The following is a 23880-nucleotide window of genomic DNA, read 5'->3' as shown; positions in this document are numbered from 1 at the left end:
TTGTGTGCAGTACCAGTTACCATTACAGGAAGGACTTGGAAGGTGGTAAAGGGCACAGAAGAGGTTTATCAGGATGTGCCTGACTTGAAGGGCAGCAGCTACAAGGGCAGGTTAGACAAATCTGGGCTGTTTTCTCTGGGGTGTTAGAAGCTGAGCGGAGACTGATAGAAGTTTATAAAATGAAGATATGAAAGGCATGGAAAGGGAAACCATAAGACATAGGAGCAGAATTAGGCCATTCAGACCATCAAGTCTGCTCCGCTATTCTATCATGGCTGATCCCCGATCCCATTCAATCCCATACATCTGTCTTCTGGCCATGACCTTTGATGCTCTGACCAATCAGGAAACTATCAATTTTTGCTATAAATATACCCATGGGCTTGGCTTCCACAGCTGTCTGTGGCAGAGCATTCCACAGATTCACTACTCTCTGGCTAAAAGAATTCCTCCTTAACTCTGTTTAAAGGGTCACTTCTCAATTTTGATACTGTGCCCTCTAATTTTGGACACCCCCACCTTAGGAAACATTCTTTCCTCATTCACCCTATCTGGTCCTCCCAACATTCGGTAGGTTTCAATGAGATCCCCCCTCATTCTTCTAAATTCCACTGAGTACAGGTCCAAAGCTGCCTAACTCTCCTCATATGCTAACCTCTTCAATCCCGCAATCATCCTCGTGAACCAGACAGCCAGAATTGTTGTATCCCCAAGGATAGAAATATCAAATATTTAAGACCAGAGGAAGAAAAGTTTAAGGGAGATGAGTGGGGCAAGTTTTTGTTTTTTTAAAAAAACACAGAATGTCAGATGCCTCTAGCAGGCTTCTGGGGTAGTAGTGGAAACAGATATGATAGTGAAGTTTAAGAAGCTTTTAGACAGAACCGTGAACCTGCAGGGAATGGAAGAATATGGATCACATGCAGACAGAAGAGATATAGTTTTATCTGGCATAATGTTCGGCTAGACATCATAGACCAAAGAGCCCATTCCTGTGCTGTACTATTCTACGTTGTTTAAAAAAAAATCACCTCCTTCTCAAGTTAAGTTCAAGCATTCCCACACTTTAAACTTTGCATTGCTCAGATTCTAGAGAGAAGAAACAAATTATTCCAATGGAAAAAAAATTAAATTCAAGTATTATGTTGACAAATATAGCATTAATAGCAGAAAGCTATAGAGGACTGTAGAGTCAGCCAGTTCCAGCATGGGCGCTAGCCTCCCAGCCTCAGAGGACATCTTCAAACAACACTCAATTATTTAGGAATAACTTCTTGCCCTCCACCATCAGATTTCTAAATGGCCTTTGACATTGAACACTACCAATCACTATTCTGCCCTTTTTTGACACTATTTCTTATTGTAACATCCAGTAATATTTTATTTCTGCACTGAACCACTGCTGCAAAACAACAAATTTTACTTCGTATGTCAGTAATAATAAACACGATTCTGATTCTGAGACAAACATCTGAACAAGAATCTGGGTAGTTGCAATATAACCATGATTTTTGGGAATCTGTTAAATTTAATCAAAATTAATCCTTTCCCTTCAGTATCTCCAGTTATCTCTGGCCAGCTGACAGGGAGGGCATTGATTCTATTTTCCAGTTCATTCATCGTTTGTACATCAAGACATACAGTGAAAATCAACACACGCATCAGTGGACTGGGGACAGCTCACAAGTGTTGCCACACAATCCAGCACCAACAATTGAACTGCCACTTTCATCCCAATCAGACCTTCTGTCAAAGAGCAAAGTAAATTCATTATCAAATATGTCACCATAACCGTGGATTTCAGTTTATTGGGCCACAGGTTAATCAGGGCAGTCGCTTATTTTAGTATTACTCTTAAAGGATAAAAACTTTCCAAGAAAATTGTCAAGATTCCCTTTATTTATTTCAGACAGTATGCACTTAACTGGGACAGGAGACTGCTAACGATCAGTTTTTAACTAGTGTCAGTCACCTGCACTTCTGTGGCCGTTAAGACACTACACTGTTCTTAGAGGAAACAGTTTTTAAAGAGCATCATTTGCGTGTGTTTGTGTTCAAATAGCAGTGATTTTTTGCACTGATAGTTGGCTAGAAATAAACAGTAAGATAATTTTGAACTGTTTTCCTCATAGCGGTTTCAAGCATTCAAGCTTAGAGATGCTAGATACAGCCAGGAGTGAAAATGAAGTGATTTCACTACTTCAAGTTAGGAACCATGAATCTGAAGGTATCAACAATCATACTGAATGTTACAATGAAAATGAAGATTTTCAGGATCAAATCAGACACATTGTATGAAGGCACTCCATTATCTGGACTAGATATCTGTGCTGATTTTGTTCATTTAATCAAAAGAATACAGCAGCATACACTGGAATAATTCCTCCATTGATAACTTTTTGGAACTAATAGTTTTATAGTACTGTAGTAGTTTAGGGAGTGTTCTAATCACAAACAAGAGAAAATCGGCAGACATTGGAAATCCAAGCAACACACACAAAATGCTGGAGGAACTCAGTAGGCTAGGTAACATCTATGGAAACAAGTACAGTTGACGTTTCAGCCCGAGACCCTTCAGCAGGACTGAAGAAAAAAGTTGGAGTCAGAGTGAGAAGGTGGGGGAGGGGAGGAAGAAACACAAGGTGAAAGGTGAAACTGGGATGGGGAGGGGTGAAGTAAAGAGCTGGGAAGTTGATCGTTGAAAGAGATACAGGGCTGGAGAAGGGGGAATCTAATAGAACAGGACAGAAGACTATGGAAGAAAGAAAAGAGGGGAGGAGCACCAGAGGGAGATAAGGGTCGACCTTTCGGGCCGATACCCCATCCCCTTTTCCCTCTCTCACCTTATCTCCTTGCCGGCCCATTACCTCCCTCTGGTGCTCCTCCTCTTTCTTTCTTCCATGGCCTTCTGCCCTCTCCTATTAGATTTCCCCTCCTTAGCTGTGTACCTCTTTCACTAATCAACTTCCTAGTTCTTTACTTCACCTCTCCCAGTTTCACCTATCACCTTGTGTTTCTTCCTTCCCCCCCGCCATGCCACTAAACTCAGACTCATATTTTTTCTCCAGCCCGAAATGTTGACTGTTCTCTTTTCCACAGACGCTGCCTGGCCTGCCGAGTTCCTCCAGCATTTTGTGTTGGTTGCTAGGTAGGGTTCTAATTTCTATATTTCATTCAAATACATTATTCATTACTCAGTCAAACGGTCGTTTGTTTTTTTATACCTTTTCATCTATTTCCGTGCAAATTCAGATAATTGGGACAGCCACTTAGTTGGGCCAAAATGTACTAGCCCCAATGTGTCCAATTAACCAGAATCCACTGTACTACCCTGAGATTAATTTTCTTGCAGGCATTCACAGAAAATAGAAAGAAACAACGCAATCAATGAAAAACACATGACAGATGGACAAACAACAGTGCAAAAGACAACAAATTGTGCAAATACAAAAAGAAAATAACAATAATAAATAAGGAATAAATATCAAGAACATGAGTAGTAGAGTCTAAAGGTTATGGAATAAGCTCAGTGTTGGGATAAGTGAAGAGTCTGATGTTTGAAGGGTACTAACTGCACTTGAACCTATGGTGTTGGACCCAAGACTCCTGTACTTCCTTACTAATGGCAGCAGTGAGAAGAGACCCTGGATGGTGAGGGTGATGGATGCCACTTTCTGTGACAATGCTTCTTGTAGATGAGATCAATGTTGGGGAGGGTTTTACCTGTGATGAAATGGACTGGATCCAATACTTTTTTTCCAAAATACTTCTTTCCCCCGCTCAAGGGCATTAGTGTTCTAATACCAGGCCATGATGCAACCAGTCAGTATAATCTCCACTGTACATCTATAGAAGTTTGTCAAAGCTTTAGATAACATGTTGAATCTGTACAAACTTCTAAGAAAGTAGAAATGCTGCCATGCTTTCTTTGTAACGGCAGTTACATGCCGAACCCAGGACAGATCCTCTGAAATGATAGCACTGAGGAGTTTAAAGTTGCTGACTCTCTCCTACTCTGATCCCCTAACGAGGACTGGCTCATGGACCTCTGGTGTCCTCCTCCTGTAATTAATAATCAGCTGTTTGGTTTTGCTGCCATTGAGTGAGAGTTTGTTGTGGCACCATTCAGTGGGATTCTCCCTCTTATATGCTAAGTCATCACCACCTTAGATTTGGACCACAAAAGTCTACAAACTCCTGCACTATTCCAAGATAACTCAATGTGAGCCTAAGGAGCAGCACCTGACTGGGTACAAATTCTGTCAAATACTTTATCGGCTGCGTAAGGTTGCAATCTCATTTGATTTATTTTCATTGTTTGTATCACAACCTGCCTTTCTTTTTCTAAGTTATTCATCTGTGATATAAATTGTTTTAATGATATGCTGTGGTCCCTATAGCTGTGACCTACACTTCTCAATTTTACTTATACCTTTGTTTACAGTCACCGAGAGTCAGGGTATGTAACCAGGCCCCATTGGCCGAGAATATAGAATTGTTATGTTACTTGTAATTTTCTTATAATTTATTTTTCCTATGCTTTTTCATAATGATCTGTATGTGTGTAATTACTCAGTGAAAGTATATGACCATGACGCTCACTGATTCTGTACTTTTCTAGAGGTTTCTCTGCAGTCGGTATCATACTATTAAAACTGATCATTTCATAGGTTATTCTTTATCCCTAGAATGTCTTCTTACCTCTCTGGTCTGAGCTAGATTTTAGCATAACATGACCTCGACCTTTTTTTTGTTCATTCTTTGTTGTTGTAACACTTGGCCATACCCCGCAAGCTTATGCCTCATTCTTGACTTGCAAAGAGCCTCTGGATCACAATATCACCAGAGCAAACAGGGTCAACTAGTTTGTGCCTCCTAAGATACCTAGCTGACCTCATCAAGTCAAGACAAGTCAAGATCAAGCTTATTGTCATTCTACCGTATGCATAGACACTGCCAAACAAAACTATGTTCCTCCAGACCAAGGTACACAACACAGTAAATATAACTCACAAACACATAAATTAACAAATAATAAATCCAGCAGACTGACATTTTAGCATAAGGTACATTTACGACATGTTCAAAAGTAAACAGTAAAACTCTACTGGCGCTTCATATGCAATGACATCTGGGTGATGGCAAGGAGTTCAGCAGTCTCACGACCTGGAGGAAGAAGCTGTTTGCCACCCTAACAGTCCTTGGCCTAATGCTGAGGTACTTCCCGTCTGATGGTAGAAGGGACAAAGAGATTGTGGTATGGATGGGAGGGATCCTGAACCTGGTGGAGTGGGTCCCAAGGCTACTGCACAATGGAAGTAGTAAGAAGAGAGCACAAGCTGGAAAGTGGGGGTCCTTGATGATGAATGCCTCTTTCTTGTGGTAGCGCACTATATAAATGTGCTCAATGCTAGAATTTGCTGTATCCACCACTTTCTGTAGACTCTTCTGTTCCTGGACATTGTTTCTATACTAGCTATGATCCAACCCAGTTCGGATATTCTACACTGTGCATATATAGAAGTTTGTCAAAGCTTTAGTGACACGCCATGGTACAGGCCCTTTGATTCAGGATGTTGTGGCAACCTTTTAACCAACTCCACAATCAATCTAACCCTTCCCTCCTACATGGCCCTCCATTTGTCTTTCATCCATGTGCTTATCCAAGAGTCTCTTAAATGTCCCTAGTGTATCTGCTTCTACCACCACCCTTGGTACCGTGCTTAGACTTACCACTCTGTGTGTTAAGAAAAAAACTACCTGATACTTCCCCTAAATATTCCACCAATCAGCTGATAATGCTCCCCTATATTTGTTATTCTCACCCTGGGAAAAAGGTGCTGACTGTTCACTCAATCCATGTCTCTTATCCTCTTGTATACCTCTATCAAATTTTCTTCACCCCAAAGAGAAAAGCCCTCGAAAAGCCCTAACTCACACAACCTTTCCTGATTAAGCCATGCTCTCTAATCTGGACAGCATCCTAGTAATTCTCCTCCGCACACTCTCCAGAGCTTGTTTCTTGTGTTGATCAAGACTTCCTGCATCTGCAGAATGCCTTGTGTGGCCCCAGGCCGCAAATTGAATTGAATTGAATTGAATTGAATTGAATGATCTTTATCGTCATTATACAGAGGTACAATGAAACTCTGTCTGGCTTCCTCTCAGGCAATTAAATAAAGTGGTAGAAAAAAAACAAGACAGTAATAGAAAGACAGTATTAAATAGATAAGTAACAGAAAACAAGTTGCAGCAACACCAGAGTATCACAGTAATGCACAAAGTGCTGTTAGTGCAAGTATTTGAATCCTTGTGTGTGCTCACAGTTTCGGTCATTGATCGATGGGAGTGATGTGATGAAGGGCACAGCTCTGGGATAGAAGCTGTTCCTCAGTCTATTTGTTCTGGCTTTTAGCGTCCTGAACCTTTTGCTGGACGGCAGCCAGTCAAACAAGGAGCGGCCAGGGTGTATGGTGTCTCTGGTTATGCTAATTGCTTTCCTCCTGAGGCTACGTCCACACTACGCCGGATAATTTTGAAAACGCCAGTTTCGAGTAAAAACGACAGGCGTCCACACTAAGCATTTTTCAAAATATCTCTGCCACATCAGACGGATATTTGGGCGAATCTCCTCCTACTGGGCATGCGCAGGACACACAGGAAACAAGCGAAGAGGAAACGGCATACCTGTTACGCGTCTGTCCAGCTACAGAGTAGAAAAACTTAAAGGAATTGCTCTTGGCTCTCGCGTAGGAGGACTTAAAACCAAAACAAAAACAAATACCGGAGCGTATGGAGGCAACCAACAAGGAGTTCACAGACAGTATGACCTGGCTGACGACGAACATTGAAAAACTGACCAACTCTGTTGCATTAATAAAGCACCTTGTTAAATGTATAAAACATGTCTGCATCAGTGTTATCTTGTATTTCCATACATTAGGCTGTTACACATCTATTGTCAGAGAAGTACTTGCATAAATAGGTAAACCACCTTGGTTCTTGATCCTCCAAAATATTCCCTATGGAATTTAAACTGGAGGTGGCGGAGGGTGTTTTCTGTCCTTACCTTCATACAAGCAAGGACAGAAAACAGGGCAAAGTGAGTATACTTATTTATTCAGTAAGCTATGGGTCAAAGTATTTGGTGAGTACATTTCTAACTTTCCTGGCTTCAGTCTCGTTGCTGTCTGTTCTGAAATTGTTAGGTTCTGCGAAGCGCAGAATTAAATATCGCTGTGATGATTGTACGCTCTAGTATCAATTGTTTGGCGACAATAAAGTAATAATAATAAGAAGAACAATGAAATGCCGCGCTGTCGCCATCTGTTGCGGTACGTCATGACAGCGGTTTTAAAAAGCTCCGTTTACCATGTGTACACTGCAACAGATTTTAGGCGTTTTCAGATTTATTTACTCTGGAGATCGTTTCTGAAAATCTCTGTTTTCGGGGGATGAAAACGCCATTTTAGTGTGGACAGAGGATCAAAACGAAAAGAAAAAGCTTCGTCTTCAAAATTATCCGGCGTAGTGTGGACGTAGCCTGAGTCTGCTGGAATAGATGGTGTCCAGTCCTGGGAGCTCCATCCTGACAATTCGCTGGGCCGCCTTCACCACGCGATGCAGGTCTTGTCGCTCAGCGGCTCTGCAGCTGGCATACCACACTGTGGCACTGTTGGTCAGGATGGTTTCAATTGTGCTTCTGTAGAAGTTAAGCAACAGCTTTTGTGGAAGTTTGGCCTGTTTCAACTTTCTGAGGAAGAAGAAGCAAATGATACCCAACCCAAACTTGATATGTAACCTGATCCCCCTCCTAAATAAACTGAGTTATTTTTTTGAATAAGCAGCCCAAAAACTTAACATTCTTCTTTTTAGTACCTACTCAACTTGAACTCAACATATGGTCAGGCTTGGATCCACAAGCTAGGCTTCTTGCTTGCTTCTGAAGTCAGCCTTGATTGAGCAACTTTCTGTATCAACACTCAAGAGGCAAGCATGCAAATCTGCAGTCCAGTTGATGGAATTCATTTACACCTCATTTCTCAGTGATAATTTGTTTGTAAATTCCCACTTCTACAGTTCTGCTCTATTGAACAGCACCACACAGTTTAATCTTCTCAGCTCATGATAATGTGCAGACCTAAATAAACCTTCTCCATTATCAATCTAACCTCTCACTCCTACATAACCCACAACCCTCCATTTTTTATGCCTGAGAGTCTCCTAAATGTCCCCATACTATCAGCATTTACACTATCTCTTGCAGTGGCTGTCCATTCTATCATTGCCTCACAATCTGATACACCTCTATCAAGTTGTGTCTCATCCTGCTTTGCTCCAAAGAGAAAAGTTCTCACTCACTCAACCTTTCCTCAAAAGACTTAAGGCTGATTTATACTTCTGCGTCAACTCGTCGCCGTAAACCCTACGCAAAGCTGACACGGAATCCTACGCGAGAGCTTGCGTTGCTGCAATGCGCACCTGTCCCAAAATGTAACCGCGCGTCGCGGCAACACAGAACGAACAAATGTGATTGGTCCGCTTGGTAGCATCGCATGTCATCCTACGCTGCAGTAGCTTCCCATTGGGCGACTGAAGGGCAGGGGGAAGGAACTCTGTCTGCAATGCTTTCCAAAAAAGGCTTTACAGACCTCCAAAATGGAGGTCACACTTCGCCGAGACTACCATGACCATGAAGCCTTGCACGGGCAGGTGAGTGCGCATGCGTGACGTGCGCGAATTGCCGAACGACACAGACACACCAACGCACAGGTATAAACGCTTACAACGCGCGTAGGCCACTCGCGTAGGTTACGGCGTCCAGTTAACGCAGAAGTATAAACCAGCCTTTATTCACTATTCCAAGCAGCATCCTAGTAAATCTCTGCTTCACACTGTCTAAAGCTATCACAACTTTCCTATAATCAAGCTACACTTTCCCTGTAGCTTTTACACTTTATTCTGCATTGTTATTGTTTTACATTGTTCTACCTCAATGCACTGTGTAATAAGTTCATTTGTACACAAGGCACAAGACAAGCTTTTCACTGTACCTTGGTACATGTGACAATAATAATCCAGCTGCGATTCCAATGAGACAACCAAAATTGAACACAATACTCCAAGGGTGGTTTAACCAGATTAGAGAGCTGCAATAATATACTTGACACAAGGGATTCTGCAGATGTTGAAATTGTTGAGCAACACACACAAAATGCTGGACAAACTCTGCATCAAGAAGCATCTAGGTAGATATACTTAAGCATTCAAAGTCAGAAGCTGTTAACAATAATCTTTTTGCTGGTAATGTTAACTCTGTTCTATGTAAACACCTTCAACTTGGATTTTGGGAACTCACTGATGATATAAAACTTCAAATTAAATTTATTATCAATGTATACGTCACCCTGAGATTCAACTTCTTGCAGGCATTCACAAAGGGGGTGGGGGGTGGGGGGAGGACTGAAAACATGAGCTGCTGAGACCTTCAAAGTGAGTCTGTAGGTTCGGAGTGGAGGTGTCACGCTGGTTTGGCAGCCAATGATTGAGATGCAAGAATTATTCCTGAACCTAGTGGTATGGGACCCAAGGCTCCAGTACCTTCTTCCTGATGACTGCAGTGAGAAGACAGCATGGCCTGACTAGTGGGAGTCCTTGATGACGGATGCTGCTTTCTTGTGGCAGTGCTCCTTGTAGATGTACTCAATGGTGGGAGAGCATTTCCTCTGATGGACTGGGCCGTATCCACTACTTTTTGTAGGTTTTTCCATTCTTGGGCACTGGTGTTTCCATACTAGGCCTTGAGGCATCCAGTCAAGATACGAATCACTGTGCATATTTAGAAGTTTGCCAAAGTTTTAGATGGCATGACAAATCTGCACAAACGTCTTAGAAAGTAGAGGTGCTGCCATGCCTTCTTATAATACTTTGCAAGAAGGGTAAAAACATACATGCAGTAAGGATAAACAGACTGTAAAATGGGCAGAAGTGGTGGCCATGTAGTTAAGTTCAAAGTAAATTTATTATTGAAGTACATACATGTCACAATGTACTAGATTTTCTTGCAGGCATACACAATAAATACAGTAACATTACAGAATCAATGAAAGACCACACCAGCTGGATGACAGCCAGTATGCAAAAGAGAACAAACTGTGCAAATATAAAATTATAATAATAATAAATAAATAATAAATATTGAGAACATGACATGAGGAGTCCTTGAAAGTGAGTCAATTGGTTGTGAGAACAATTTAGTAATTGGGCAAGTGAAGTTTTAGTTCAAGACCCTGATGGCTGAGGGATACTAACTGATCCTGAACCTGGTGGCGTGGAACCTAAGGCTCATGTACCTTCTTCTGGGTGGCAGCAACAAGAACAGATCATGACCATAATGGTGGGGGCCTTTTGACGATGGATACTGCATTCCTTTGACAATGCTCCGTGTAGAAGTGCTCAATGATGGGGAGGGCTTTACCTATCATTGACTGGACTGTATCCACTATTTTTTTGTAGTATTTTCTTTTTTAAGGGCATTGGTGTTTCCATAGCATATAGTCTCTCCACTACACATCACCTGCATAGCCTTCACATCCTCGGCATCACCTGGAGAGACAAAGTCCCAAACTCTGAGGTCCCCTCCTGCGCTGGACTTCCCACAATGTTCATGCTTTTAAGACAACGCAGACTGCGCTGGCTGGGCCATGTCCGTCGTATGAAGGATGATAGACTGCCAAAGGACATCCTCTACGGAAAACTAGCAACAGGGCAGGAGGAACGTTGGTAGACCCCAGCTTCGCTTCAAGGACCTCTGCAAACACGACATGAAAGCCTTAAAAATCAACCAGAGTGCTGGGAGGATACAGCAGATGACTGCAACAGATGGTGAAGTACTCTTCAGCAACACCTAGAGTGAGGTGAAAGAGTGATCCTGTATCAGTTTGAGGACTGGAGAGCTAAACGAAGAGCACAGCGGATAGCGGACAACAATTCCACAATGCGCTACCCATGCAGCAACCGTAGCAGAGCCTGCCATTCCAGGATCAGCCTCAATAGCGACAGTCGACACTGCTCGACAAACCAGTGACTACTAGAGGTGCAGTACTCATGGTCGACCATGACCAACAGAGGCCACACACACACACACATCTATAGAAGTTTGTCCAAGATTTGGATGTCACGCCAATTCTTCGCAGTCTCCTAAGGAAGTAGAGGCGTTACACTTATGTGCTGGGTCCAAGACAGGTCCTCAGAAACAATAACACTGAGCAATTTAGGTTGCTGACCATCACCATCTCGGATCCCTCTGTGAGGACATGCTCACTGACCTCTGGATTCCTCCTCCTGAAGTCAATAATCAGCTCCTTAGTCTTGCTGACATTGAGTGAGAGGAGGTTGTTGTTGTGAGAACCACTCAGCCAGATTTTCAATCTCCTTCCTATATGCTGATTCATTACCACCTTTGATTTTGCCAATGACAGTGGTGACGTCAGCAAACTTGTATAGGGCATTGGAGCTGCGCTTTGCCACAGTCATGATTGTAAAGTCCGCAGCCCAGGGGACTAAGCATGCAGCCTTGTGGCACACCCATGCCAATAAAGATTGTGGAGGAGATGTTGCTGCCAGTCAGAACTCACTGGGATCTGCAAGTATCAAAATTGAGGATCCAATTGCACAAGGAGGTATTGAGGCCATACCTTGAAGCTTATTAGTTTTGAGGGGATGACAGCATTGAATGCCAAGCTGTACTCGATAAAAAGCCTCCTGATGTACGCATCTTTGTTGTCCAGAGTTGAGTGAAGAGCCAATGAAATGGCAGTGCTGTTCGCCCTTTTCACCGGTAGGCAAACTGAAGCAGATCCAAGTTGCCTGTCAGGCAGGAGTTGACATGTTTCATTGCCAACCTCTCAAAACACTTCATCACTGTGGATGTAAGTGCTACTGGACAATAATCATTGATGCAGGATACTACATTCTTCTAGAGTACTGGTATAACTGAAGCCTGCTTGAAGCAGGTGAGTAACTCAGACTGTTGAAACGAGAGTTTAAAGATCTCAGTGAGCACTCCAGCCAGTTGATCAGCACAGGTCCTTAGTACCTGGCCAGGTACCCTGTCTGGGTCAGATGCTATTCGTGGGTTCCTCCTCCTGAAGGATACTCGCACGTCGGCCTCAGAGACTAAAATCACAGATTCACCAGGGATGTGGAAGCTTGTGATGCTTCTTCCATGTTTTGACAGTCAAAGTGAGCATAGAAGACATTGAACTCAACTGGAAGTGAAGCCTTATGTCACTTGATTTGACTTTAAAAGAAGAGATGGCATTCTAGCCCTGCCACAACTGTTGAGCATCTTTCATTGACCAATTCAAGCTTAGTCCAGAATTGCCACTTCTCTATCATCACACGGCTTTCTGTTGATTGTAACTGCACCTTGACCCTGCGCCGCAGATTACTGTGAAACAATGCAGCTCCGGAGAAACAGTGTCAAGAGATGTACTCAAATAACTGTTTGAAGTTTGATTGGATTTGAGGTGCAGATTACATAAAAGTGTAAGCAATACAATAAAGAGCAGGCTATTTGCTGTTGGCTAAACTCCAAATCATACAAATCCAAATAACCTGGCCAATACCTTCAAAGCTACATATATCTGTTTATGTAGGTCAATAGACTTTGAGGTCCATTGAAGGTTAATTACTTTCATTGAGGGACATCAGAAAATTGGCAGTGTTATGAACCTCCATGCCCAGGGAAAAAATAATTTGTCAAAACTGCACTTTTTGATAAGTGGGCTGAACAGGCTGTTTCCCTGCTCAGAGACTTCATGACTCTATGATTTCTGAGTGGGATAAAAGTCATTTTGCATCAGTTACCACTTAGCTACACCAGGAGATCTTGCAAGTTCATTAAGTAAAATAAAAACAGTAGCAAGAGAACAGACCGTTTATCCCTTGAGCCAGATCCTCAATCCAAGTGGATTATAGCTAATCAGATCTTCTAGTCTTTCCCCAGCTATACTTTCCTGCTTAACTCTCAAAAGCCTCACAGACCAAATATGATCATTCCAGTCTTGAATATTTTCAGCAGCTTAGCCTCTACATTGTGTAGATATTGCGATTAAGGAAGTATTTTAGATACTCGTCCTGGGAAATAGCAGCACAATAGTACCATATATGGTCAATCACTATAGTTAAGGATTGTAGACTTAGCCAGATCCATCATGGGCACTAGCTTCCCCACCACAGAGGACTTCTTCAAGTGGCAGTGAATCAAAAAGGCAGGATCCATCATTACAGACCCTAGCCATCCAGGGGCAAGCCCTCTTCTGATTACTTCTGTCAGGGAGGAGATATACAGAAAATGACTGTGTGTATTTGCAAAAAAGATTGGGCTTTCTTTATTTGTTCTCCATCCTTAATTACCCTTGAACTGAATAGGTTATTAGACTTCTTAAAAGATAACACCATGTAGTGATCTGGGGGGCACTTATGAAACAGACCCACACACACAAATGCTGGAGGAACTCAGCAGGTCAAGTTGTATCAGTTGAGGGAGATAAACAGTCGACGTTCCAGGACCTGACCCTTTGTCAGGATGCCCCCTGACTTGCTGAGTTCCTCCCGCATTTTGTGTGCATTGCTCAAGATTTACAACATCTACCGAATCTCTCGTGCCTATAAACAGACTAAGTGGGATTTCCTGTCATTAGTGAAACAGATGTACTTTTACAGTACTCTAGAAGTAGCAAAAAATGTGTTTAGCTTTAATGGGCATTCTGGTTGGCAAATCAAAACTTTACAGATGCTGGAAATACTCAGCAGGTCAGGCAGCATTTGAGGATTTTCCATTTTCCACAGATGCTGCTTGACGTGCTGAGATTTAATTTCCTCCACACTTTGCTTTCAAAAAAGCAGCTGTTCTATCATTGCCTTTGGGAAATGTTGATTTTTTTTCTTTGCAGCTGCAATAATTTATCGATTAGAACAAGGCATGTTGTATTTTAAGGCAAGCCCTAATTGAAGTAAATGAAACAGCTGTTAAAAACATTGCAGGCTTTACTTTTTTTTTTAAAAAGTACATTTTTTGGTTGTTTCTGTTCACTTGGTAGGCAGTGAGGGAATGTATGTGGCTACAATAAGTATACAGTGTGGTTAGGCTGTGTCGTGGTGAATCCAAAGCCACGAGTTACAGGCAGAGTTATGCAGCCCAGAAACAGGTCCTTTAGCTCAGCTCCTCCACGTCGACCAAGTTGTCAACTTGAGCTAGTCTTATTTGCCTGTGTTTGGCCCATTCCCAGGGGTTCCCAACCTGGGGTCCACAGACCCCTCGGTTAATGGTAGACCATAAGACACAGGAGCAGAATTCAGCCCATCGAGTCTGCTCCACCATTCCATAACTGATCCCAGATCCCAATCAATCCCATACACCTGCCTTCTCGCCATATCCTTTGATGTCCTGACCGATCAGGAAATGATCAACTTCCGCCTTAAATATACACACGGACTTGGCCTCCACTGCCGTCTGTGGCAGAACATTCCACAGATTGACTACTCTCTGGCTAAAAAAATTCCTCCTTACCTCTGTTCTAAAGGGTCGCCCCTCAATTTTGAGGCTGTGCCCTCTAGTTCTGGCTACTCTCACCATAGGAAACATCCTCTCAACATCCACCCTATCTAATCCTTCCAACATTTGGTAGGTTTCAATGAGATCCCCCCCCCGCCCCCAATTCTTCTAAATTCCAATGAGTACAGGCCCAAAGCTGCCAGGTGCTCCCTTTCATTCCCAGAATCATCCTCATGAACCTCCTCTGGACTCTCTCCAATGACAACACATCCTTTCTGAGACATGGAGCCCAAAACTGTTGACAATACTCCAAGTGCAGCCTGGTTAGCGCCTTATAAAGGCTCAGCATCATCTCCTTGCTTTTATATTCTATTCGTATTGAAATAAATGCCAACATTGCATTTGCCTTCTTTGCCACAGACTCAACCTGTAAATTAATCCGGGAGTCTTGCACAAGGACTCCAAAGTCCTTCTGCATTTCAGATGTTTGAACCTTCTCCCCATTTAGATAATAGTCTGCACTATTGCTCCTTTTATCAAAATCCATTATCATACATTTTCCAACATTGTATTCCATCTGCCCATTCTTCCAATTTGTTTAAGTTTTGTGCAATTGCATTCCTTCCTCAGCACTACCTACCTAGCTTCGTATCATCCGCAAATTTTGCCACAAAACCATCAATTCCATTATCTAAATCATTGACAATGTGAAAAGCAGCAGTCCCAATACTGACCTGAGAAACAACACTAGTCACCAGCAGCCAACCAAAAAAGGCCCCCATTATTCCCACTCGCTGCCTGCCTCTCAGCCCTTCCACTATCCATGTCAGTATCTTTCCTGTTGTGCCATAGGATACTATCTTATTAAGCAGCCTCTTGTGTGACACCTTATCAAATGCCTACTGAAAATCCAAGTAAATTATACACACTGCCTCTCTTTTGTCCAACCTCCTTGTTACTTCCTTGAAGAGCTCTAACAGATTCGTCAGGCAAGATTTCATTTTACAGAAACCATGCTGACTTTGACTTTTATTTTATCATTAATCTCGAAGTACCCTAAAATATCAATCTTAATAGTAAACTCCAACACTTTCCCAACCACTGAGGTTAGACTAACTGGCCTATAATTTCCTTTCTTTTGCCTTCCTCCCTTCTGAAAGATTGGAGTGACATTTGCAATGTTCCAGTCCTCCAGGACCATGTCAGAATTAAGAGATTCTTGAAAGATCATGACCAATGCTTCCATTGTTTTCTATGTTTCTAGATATGTCCCACAGAAGAATTTTTTCTGAACTTCAGTTCTGCATTCTTCAACCTTTTGAATTTTGCCTCTGTGGTCAAATTTAACTTTTTGCTGTGCCTGCATTGTACCCAATCATTGGCTTGTCCTTCTTTACATTCATGTTACATCCATCATCTACTTGTAAACCTGCTGGTTCATCCTCAGCTCTATCATACTTGTTCCCATCCCCCTGCCATATTAGTTTAAACCACTCCCAACAGCTAGGTGTCCATGACATTAAAAAGGTTGGGAAACCTTGATCTAAACTTTTTCCAGCCATATTTGGCAGACATTTTAGCTGTGCAGTTTGATTTGCGTGAAGAGCAAAAGGTAACTGCCGATGCAAGAAATCTGAAAGAAGCAATAAAAAGTCCTGTGAAAACTCATTGGAAAAAGTTAATTTTTCAGGACGAAAGCTATTCATCAGTACTTGAATTGTCAATGTATAATGGACTGCTAGTAAACAGGATTAGTATAGATAGGTATGTAATAGGTGGCATAGACATTATGTTTCTGTGTCGTATGACTGACTCTCTAAGAACTATTAGGAAGTTCAGTAGTTCAGGCAAAGGATCATCAACTCTTTTTCTCTTTCCACTGATACTGCTGGCCCGCTGAATACTTCCAACATTTTCTGACCTTTGATTTTAAATAATGTGATTAGTATAACTATGGAAAAGAAATGAGAGAAATCTTTTTGCTAAGAAAGAAGTACTGTATATGGAACACACTCCCAAGTAGAGGTTGAGATGAAAATCAAAGATGCATTTAAACAGAAGCTGGATAAAGGGAAAAGGAATAGGGGCATCTGAAGACCATAAGAGGTGTTAACCACAGGGCTTCTCAAGTCTACTATGCTATTCAATAACATCATCACTAATTGGTCTTGGCCTCACCTCCAGTTTCCTTACATGAATATTTTCAATGGTTTATCTTCTACAACTGAGGAAGAAAATACCAAAGATTCTTTAATCGCAATCATTAAATTGGTTGATTATTGTCATATGCAGAGTACAGTTTTTCATACCATGGTTTGCACACAGATGGTTCATTGCATCAGTACATCAAGGGAGTACAAAGGAAAACAAAAACAGAATGTTGAAGTTACAGAGGAAATGTAGTGCAGGCGCAATACAAACTCAAGGCCATAACACGGTAGATTGTGACATCAAGAGTCCATCTTATTGGAGTAACGACTGTTTAATAGTCTTCCAACAACAGGATAGAAGCTGTCCCTGAGTCTACTGGGACGTGCTTTCATGCTTTTGTATCTTCTGCTCAATAAGAGGGGAGGGAAGAGAGGATGTCCAAGGTGGATGGGGTATTTGATTATGTTGGCTGCTTTACTGAGGCATTAAGAAATACAGACAGAGTCCATGGATGGGAGGTTGGATTCCATGAAGTGCCTAGCTGTGTCCACAACTCATTGCAGTTTCTTACAGTCACGAGCAGAGCAGTTACCAAACTGTGATGCATCTGGATGACTTCTAAGGTGTGTTGTTAAAAAAATAAGGGTTCATAGGGGATGTGTCCTATTTCTTTAGCTTTCTGAGGAAGTAGAGGTGCTGGCGTACTCCAAAAAGCTATGTTGATTGAGAGGTCGAGTAAGATGATGGAAGGTTTATGTAAAGCAGACGCCCTGGCATGTTGGGCTGAATGTGCTGCTTTTATAATATGAATTCTATAAATAATACATCAGTGTTTGACAGTGGTTTACCATCCTTTCTGTTAGGTTATTTTTGCCTGCCAAAGTGTGTGCATATTAATTGCAAGATTAAAGAATAAATTAGACTGCAGGAACTGAATGACAGGTTAAAAGTGGCAGGACATGTTCACAATGGTCAGTTTACAATAGGGACGTAGAGTAGAAAAGCAGGGAAGTTGTGCTGAACTTGAATTAAAATTTGTTCGGACAGATATGGAGTATTGTGTCCATCTCAGGTCAGCTCACTTCAGAAAGGCTACAAAGATCCCAACGAGGATGCAGAAATTGCTCTAAGGAGGGATTTTAGCTACCAGATTAGACCACAGAAGCTATAGGTTTTGAAATAAAGCAGGTTTGGAGATGTACTAGAGTGTGATTGCACATGTTGGGTTAGATAGAAGTGAGCTGTTTCCATTAATGGGCGGTAGATAACATTTTGGCCTCACGATAGAAAAGAAACTTATTTTCCCCCCAAGCGGGAGCAACAATGATCAGCAACTCACTGTCAGCAGGGGTGACAGGAACAGAATTAATCATATTTTCAAAATGGAGATAGCTAGAATAATTTACAGGTCTGCGGGAAATGAGGAGGGAGATTAAAAATCTGGCTGAAAGGTGCCTCAACAACAACCTTTCCTTTAACAACAATAAAACTGAAGATCTGATTGACTACAGAGGTGGAAACTGGAGGTCCATGAGCCAGTTCTCATCAGGGCATCAGAGGTAGAGAAGGTCAACTTTAAATTCCTGTGTGATCATTTCAGATGATCTGTCCTAGGTCCCAACTTTGGGACATCATCTGAAACTTTGACAAACTTCTTTAGGTGCAAAGTGAAGAGTATACTGACATGTTGCATTACAGCCTGATATGGGAACACCAATGCCCTTGAGTGGAAAAGACTACAAAAAGTAGTGAATACAGCTCAGTCAATCACAGGTAAAGCCTTCCACACCACTGAGCTCATTTGCAAGGCATGTTGTCACAGGAAACCAGCATCCATCATCAAGGACCCCTCTTCACCCTGGCCATGCTCTCATCGGGAAGGAAGTACAGGAGCCTCAAAGCCCACACCACCAGGCTTAGGAACAGTCATCACCCCTCAACTATCAGATTCTTGAACCTGAGGGGATAACTTTACTCACCCCAACACTGAACTGTTCCCACAACCTATGGACTCACTTTCAAGAATGCATCATCTCATGTTTTCAATACTTAATGCTTATTTATTTTTTCTTTTTGTATTGTCCAGTTTGTCGTCTTTTCCACATCGATTGCTTGACAATCTTATGTGTAGTTTTTCATTGATTCTATTGTGTTTCTTTATGTTTACTGTGAATGACTGCAAGAGAACGAATCTCAGGGTAGTATATGGTGACATGTATATACTTTGATAATAAGTTTACCTTTAACTTTCAAAGTGGGTGTAACTGGACAGTGCAGCCTCACTGGGCCAGAAGAGCCTGTTGCCCTGCTGTATCTCGATATTTATTATTTATCTGGACAAGTGCGCACCACCAACTTTTTAGAAGCTCAATATCATCCAGGATGTACACCTACTGTATGTAAGCTGACACCCTTTAGACATTTACTTGCTCCATGACCATGTAACAATAAATGCATTGTGCACCATCCATCTCCCTCACTTGGAACTTCTCCCACCAAGAAAGACAATGGCAGTGGGTGCAGAGAAACACTATGATCTGCAGGTTCCCATCCAAGTCATACACCAAGCTCACTTGGAGATGCATCACTGTTCCTTCAACATAATGCTGAATCTAAAACATGAAACTCTCTCCCTAACAAATCTAAGGGAGCAGTTTCACCAAAATGACTGCAATAACTCAGAAATGAGCCTCAGCACCACCATCTACTCAAAAGGACATGAGCAATAAACACAGGATCCTACCAGCAAGGTTCAGATCTCAAAAGTTAACAGAAGACTTGAATTTACATTGCATCACCATAACAGGAACTGAAGTATGTGATTGTATTGGGTTTGCTGACAGAAAAGTTCTAAACTCAGAGACCTTAAGTCCTATCAGATATGAGACTCTCACTAAAGGGAGGTTGTACTGAAACTACCCAATCTTCAAAGAGTAGTTCACTTCCCTAGTTATTCTTCATGAAGAGTTTAGACACCAATATCCACTATTCGAGCAATAGCTGTCCTCTCCCTACCAGGGAGAAAGTACTGTACTTACAGCTATAAAGTAGTTTAAAACACAATTCATTTATTTTCAGAAATACACACTTAAATCCAAGCAGTATTCTTAAAACATTTAAAGCTCAGGATTTCTATTTCTACAAACCATTTCTTAAACATAAAGCATAAAGCATTTCCAAAGCACAGGTACAATTCCTATAAACTAAAAAGGCATACCAACGATGTAGATGAATGAATCATTCCTCAGACACCAAAGTCAGAGGAATGGATTCCAGTTCACCCCATGTTTCTTTATGTTCTTTAGCCATTCCTAATAAGCCCAAACTGCTCTCTACATTTACACCTTTTTCTCTGCCACTTGCGTAACTTCACATGCATATTTCCTCAGATACTCTTTTTGCACAAAAAGGTCTAGGAGTTTCAGATATAGATCTCAGCTTCCCACCATCAATGCTGTGCAGCTAACTTCCTTGAGTACATAAACATTCCAACATTGATAGATCTGTCATTGATATGAAAAATCATCTGTGAAATTAAATAACTCATTTTCTTATATTGCATCTCTTGAGCAGCAATAAACCAGGTGGATGAGCTACATATTACTTTCCATAGACAAAGCATTTGCTATATACAGAGCTTGTCTGCAAAGCTGTGCCTTCAGCTTTAAGCTGATTATTGCTTGCCATTTATATTTTAAGAACTGAGGACTGACTCCCATTTACAAACAGAAACTAAACAAAGATGGAAGTTTTGATCATAACAAGTGGCCACTGCTGTCCTTAGAAAGCAACCTTGGCAAACATGAGAAAGCGGGTCAATGGCCTAGGAAACAAATATCCATCACAACTATAGTTGTTTTTGTGCATGATCAGTACATAGCAATAACTTTGCCTATAAAAGCTTCCACAAATAAAATTGAAGAGTAAATAATCAATTTTTTTTATTAGTACCGGTGACTCAGAGAATTGGCCTCGGCAGCTGAGGGAACTTCCCTGCCCTTCTTCAAAATAACGCCAAGGATGTTGAACGTCTAACCAAAAGAGCAAGTTTTAACATCTCATCAGTGTCAGTATCTACCACAGAGTGCATACCTGCCTTAAATGCACAGTCAGCCTGAACTTATGCGTTCACGTGTCTGGAAAGGGTCTCAGTTTTTGCTGATTCAGCAAACTTTGTGATTATACAGGCCAGGTTAGAATGGTATAAGGACAGTGTTTTAATCCTCATTCCTGACAGTGGGTCTTGACCCTAAACATCAATGAAAACCTCTAGTCTTCTGCCAATTTTGTTGTTCCAGCATCAGTTGGCTCTCTCGTCTTGCATAGAAGTGTACAGGCCCTTCAGCCCACTTTTTAACCTATCAATCTGACTCTTCCCTCCCACATAGCTCCCAATTTTCTTGTTTTAATCTTCAGCCGTCGACAATTTCCTAAGGATAATTAAGGTAATAAGTGCTGGACATGCTGTTAGGGGCTATGCAGACAAGAAAAAGACTAAAACAAACTGCTTAACTAATAAACATGCTTTTGAAAAATCAATGTTTTATAAACCTGATTTATCTCACTAACATCTGCAGCCGCGCCAACCAGGAACACAACTATTCCAAGAATTTTAATTCCCCTCGAAGCACACATAATAATTTCAAGTTAGGTTTGGCATAAACAAAACCCTGTTTCACTTAATTTTTGAAACTATACCTCTGCCAGTGCGATCTGGTCGGTAGACACTTCCGAAGGCCAACCTTGGCCCAGGCACCAGACGGCCATGGTCCATCTCACCATTGGGAAGCGCTCTCTGGAACGGATACTGCTCCACGTTTGGATCGCCTGAGCGGTCAGGGGGATACTGGTCCACCGGGACGATGCGGCCGGCTTGCGGGTAGTAACCAGAGCGTGGGAGGTCGGGGTTCGCAACCCTCGGCCCCGAGTGACCGGCGTCGGGGGACGGACCCGGCTGCAGGGCAGAACTCCTGGATGCTGTGGATGGCAAGAGCGACGAAGGATCTTCTCCTGCCGTGACCGCCTGTCCCCTGCTCTCATCGTACAGGCTGTGCATGTATCGCCTGTCCAGACCATCGTGGGCATACGGTGACTGGGGCACGCTGTATCTCTCTTGTACTGGGTTCTGCCCTTGGTATCTGTAGGGGTAGATGTTCTCTCCATAGTCGCCATACCGGTTCCTAGGCTGGTAGGGGTACCCTCCACCGCTATCCAAAGGCACTCTGCGATAGGGAGGGCTCTCGTCGGGGTTGTCAAAGCCCCTGGACGGCCCATATTCATAGCTGGGGTCGTAAGAGTTGGGGTAAGGGGGCTGCCCCACTGGGAACCGGGGGTAAGGTGCTTGGGCGAAGGTGGGCTCAGAGTAAGGCGGCTGGCGTGGCCTTGGCCGGGGGGCTTGCCTTGGGGCGGGCTGCACGTACCGATGGGTGTGGGTGGGGTCGCCGAAGGCGCCCTGCCTCCAGTTGTCCGGGACCTGGCCGAAGCCGAAAGGGTGCCTGGTCTGCCCCCTCACCGTCTCCGAGCCGGCTCTGACGGATGGCGAGGGAGCCTGGCGCCGCCCTGTGCCCCTGGCTCGGGACGACCCGCTGGGGCGCCTCGAGGAACCTCCCAGCCAGACCCTCGGATTGCTCCGGGACGCCGAATGCCGGGCCGGCACGTACTCAGAGCCGGTGTTGAGGAGGCTGTAGACCCGCCCGTTGTCCTCCCATTGAATCATCTGCCGCCAGCGCTCGTTCGGCCCACCGGTCTGGGCTCGGACCCCGATGTGGGGCAGCGAAAAGAACCAGCCCAGCACTGCGGGAAGCAGCCAGCCCGTGACCCCTGGCATCCCGCGCAGCGTCAATCCTCTCTGGAAGCGAAAAGAAACAGATAAAACCAAGAAGCAAAACTTTCAGGTCTCAGATTCCCCGGCAGCGCTGCAACGCAACTATGCACAGCTCCAGCATGTTGGGGAAGGGTGTTCCAGATCACAGCCAACTCCACTGTTCCCAGCGCCCTGCCAATCTTGCACTCTGGCACCTCAGTGCACCACCTCACTTTTTTTTTACTCTCCCTCTCTGTCCCCCCTCCCTTCCTCTCTCTTTTTTACCCCGGTTCCAGAATCCAGCTGCTAGCCACCAACTCGTGTACAGTACTCTGCACTTTTCCCACAGAAGGGAATGCCGTGGGATCCCTGCGCCCGACTGATTTCCCCTTTAAAAAAAACTGCCCAGACCGCCCTTTGAGTGACAGCATAGTTTAAAGTTTGCCGATCGGTTAGATATTCCTCCACGTTGAAATTATCTTGGAAGAGGGGTGATTTTCTTAATGAATTCTCAGCAATTACAATCCCCCCTCCCACCACGACACACACACACACAAACTACAGAGAGAGAGAGACTACCTAAATCTCTCTGTGCTACATTTAAATTACTGTGCCAGATACACTTCCCAGCTTGGTGTGGCATAATGACCGACTTGTCAAATTATAAGATGTTCACCAGCAAATCTGAGAGGGAATTCAGAAGAAACCACTCCTGTTCTAATCACCCTATTATAGGATGAGGAACTTTAGAAAGGGTGCAGAAATGGTTTCTCAAATCAGAATAATCAAAATCCGGTTTATGATCACTGCTTTATATAATGTGAAATTTCTTGTTTTGCTGCAGCAGTACAGTGCAAAAACATAAAATTACTATAAATTGCAAAATAAATAAATAGAGCAAAAATTTAACTAGGTAGCATTCAAAGACGGTTCAAAAATCGAATGGCAGAAGGGAAGAAGCTGTTTGTGAATATTTGAGTGTGGGTCTTCAGGCTCTTGTACCTCCTCCCTGGTGATAGCAATGAGAAGAAAGCATGTCCCAGATGGTGCCTGGATTAAAGAGTATAAATTATGAGGAGAGGTTGAACAAACTTGGGTTGTTTTCTCTGGAGCGTCAGAGGCTGAGAGAGATCTAATACTTTATAAAATTATGAGAGGCATAGTTAGGGTAGACAGTCAGAATCTTTCCCTCAGGATAGAAATGTCAAATACCAGAAGACAGATGGGAGGGAGAAAGCTTGACAGAGATGTGTAGGGCAAGTTTTTTATTACATAGGGAGAGGTAGCTGCTTGGAACATGTTACCGGGGTGGTATTGCAAACAGATATAATAGAGGCATTAGTCACATGAATGTGCAGTAAATGGA

The 23880-nt window shown here is 42.9% G+C and overlaps 1 protein-coding gene across 1 annotated transcript in view; it reads right to left on the bottom strand.

The window, feature by feature from the left end:
• LOC134358519 (lysyl oxidase homolog 1-like) overlaps positions 1-22878 on the bottom strand; it is a 114020-nt gene extending 91142 nt beyond the window's left edge. Inside the window, exon 1 of the mRNA XM_063070826.1 lies at positions 21410-22878. Coding sequence (XP_062926896.1) covers positions 21410-22538 — 1129 coding nt within the window. The 5' untranslated portion in view covers positions 22539-22878. The remainder of the gene's footprint in view (positions 1-21409) is intronic.
• Between the last annotated feature and the right edge of the window lie 1002 nt (positions 22879-23880).

This window comes from Mobula hypostoma, chromosome 18 (genome assembly GCF_963921235.1).
Source record: "Mobula hypostoma chromosome 18, sMobHyp1.1, whole genome shotgun sequence".
In the NCBI taxonomy this organism is placed as follows: Eukaryota; Metazoa; Chordata; class Chondrichthyes; order Myliobatiformes; family Myliobatidae; genus Mobula; species Mobula hypostoma.
The sequence above is the reverse complement of the archived record's forward strand: the minus strand, read 5'-3'. Positions and strand labels throughout refer to the sequence as shown.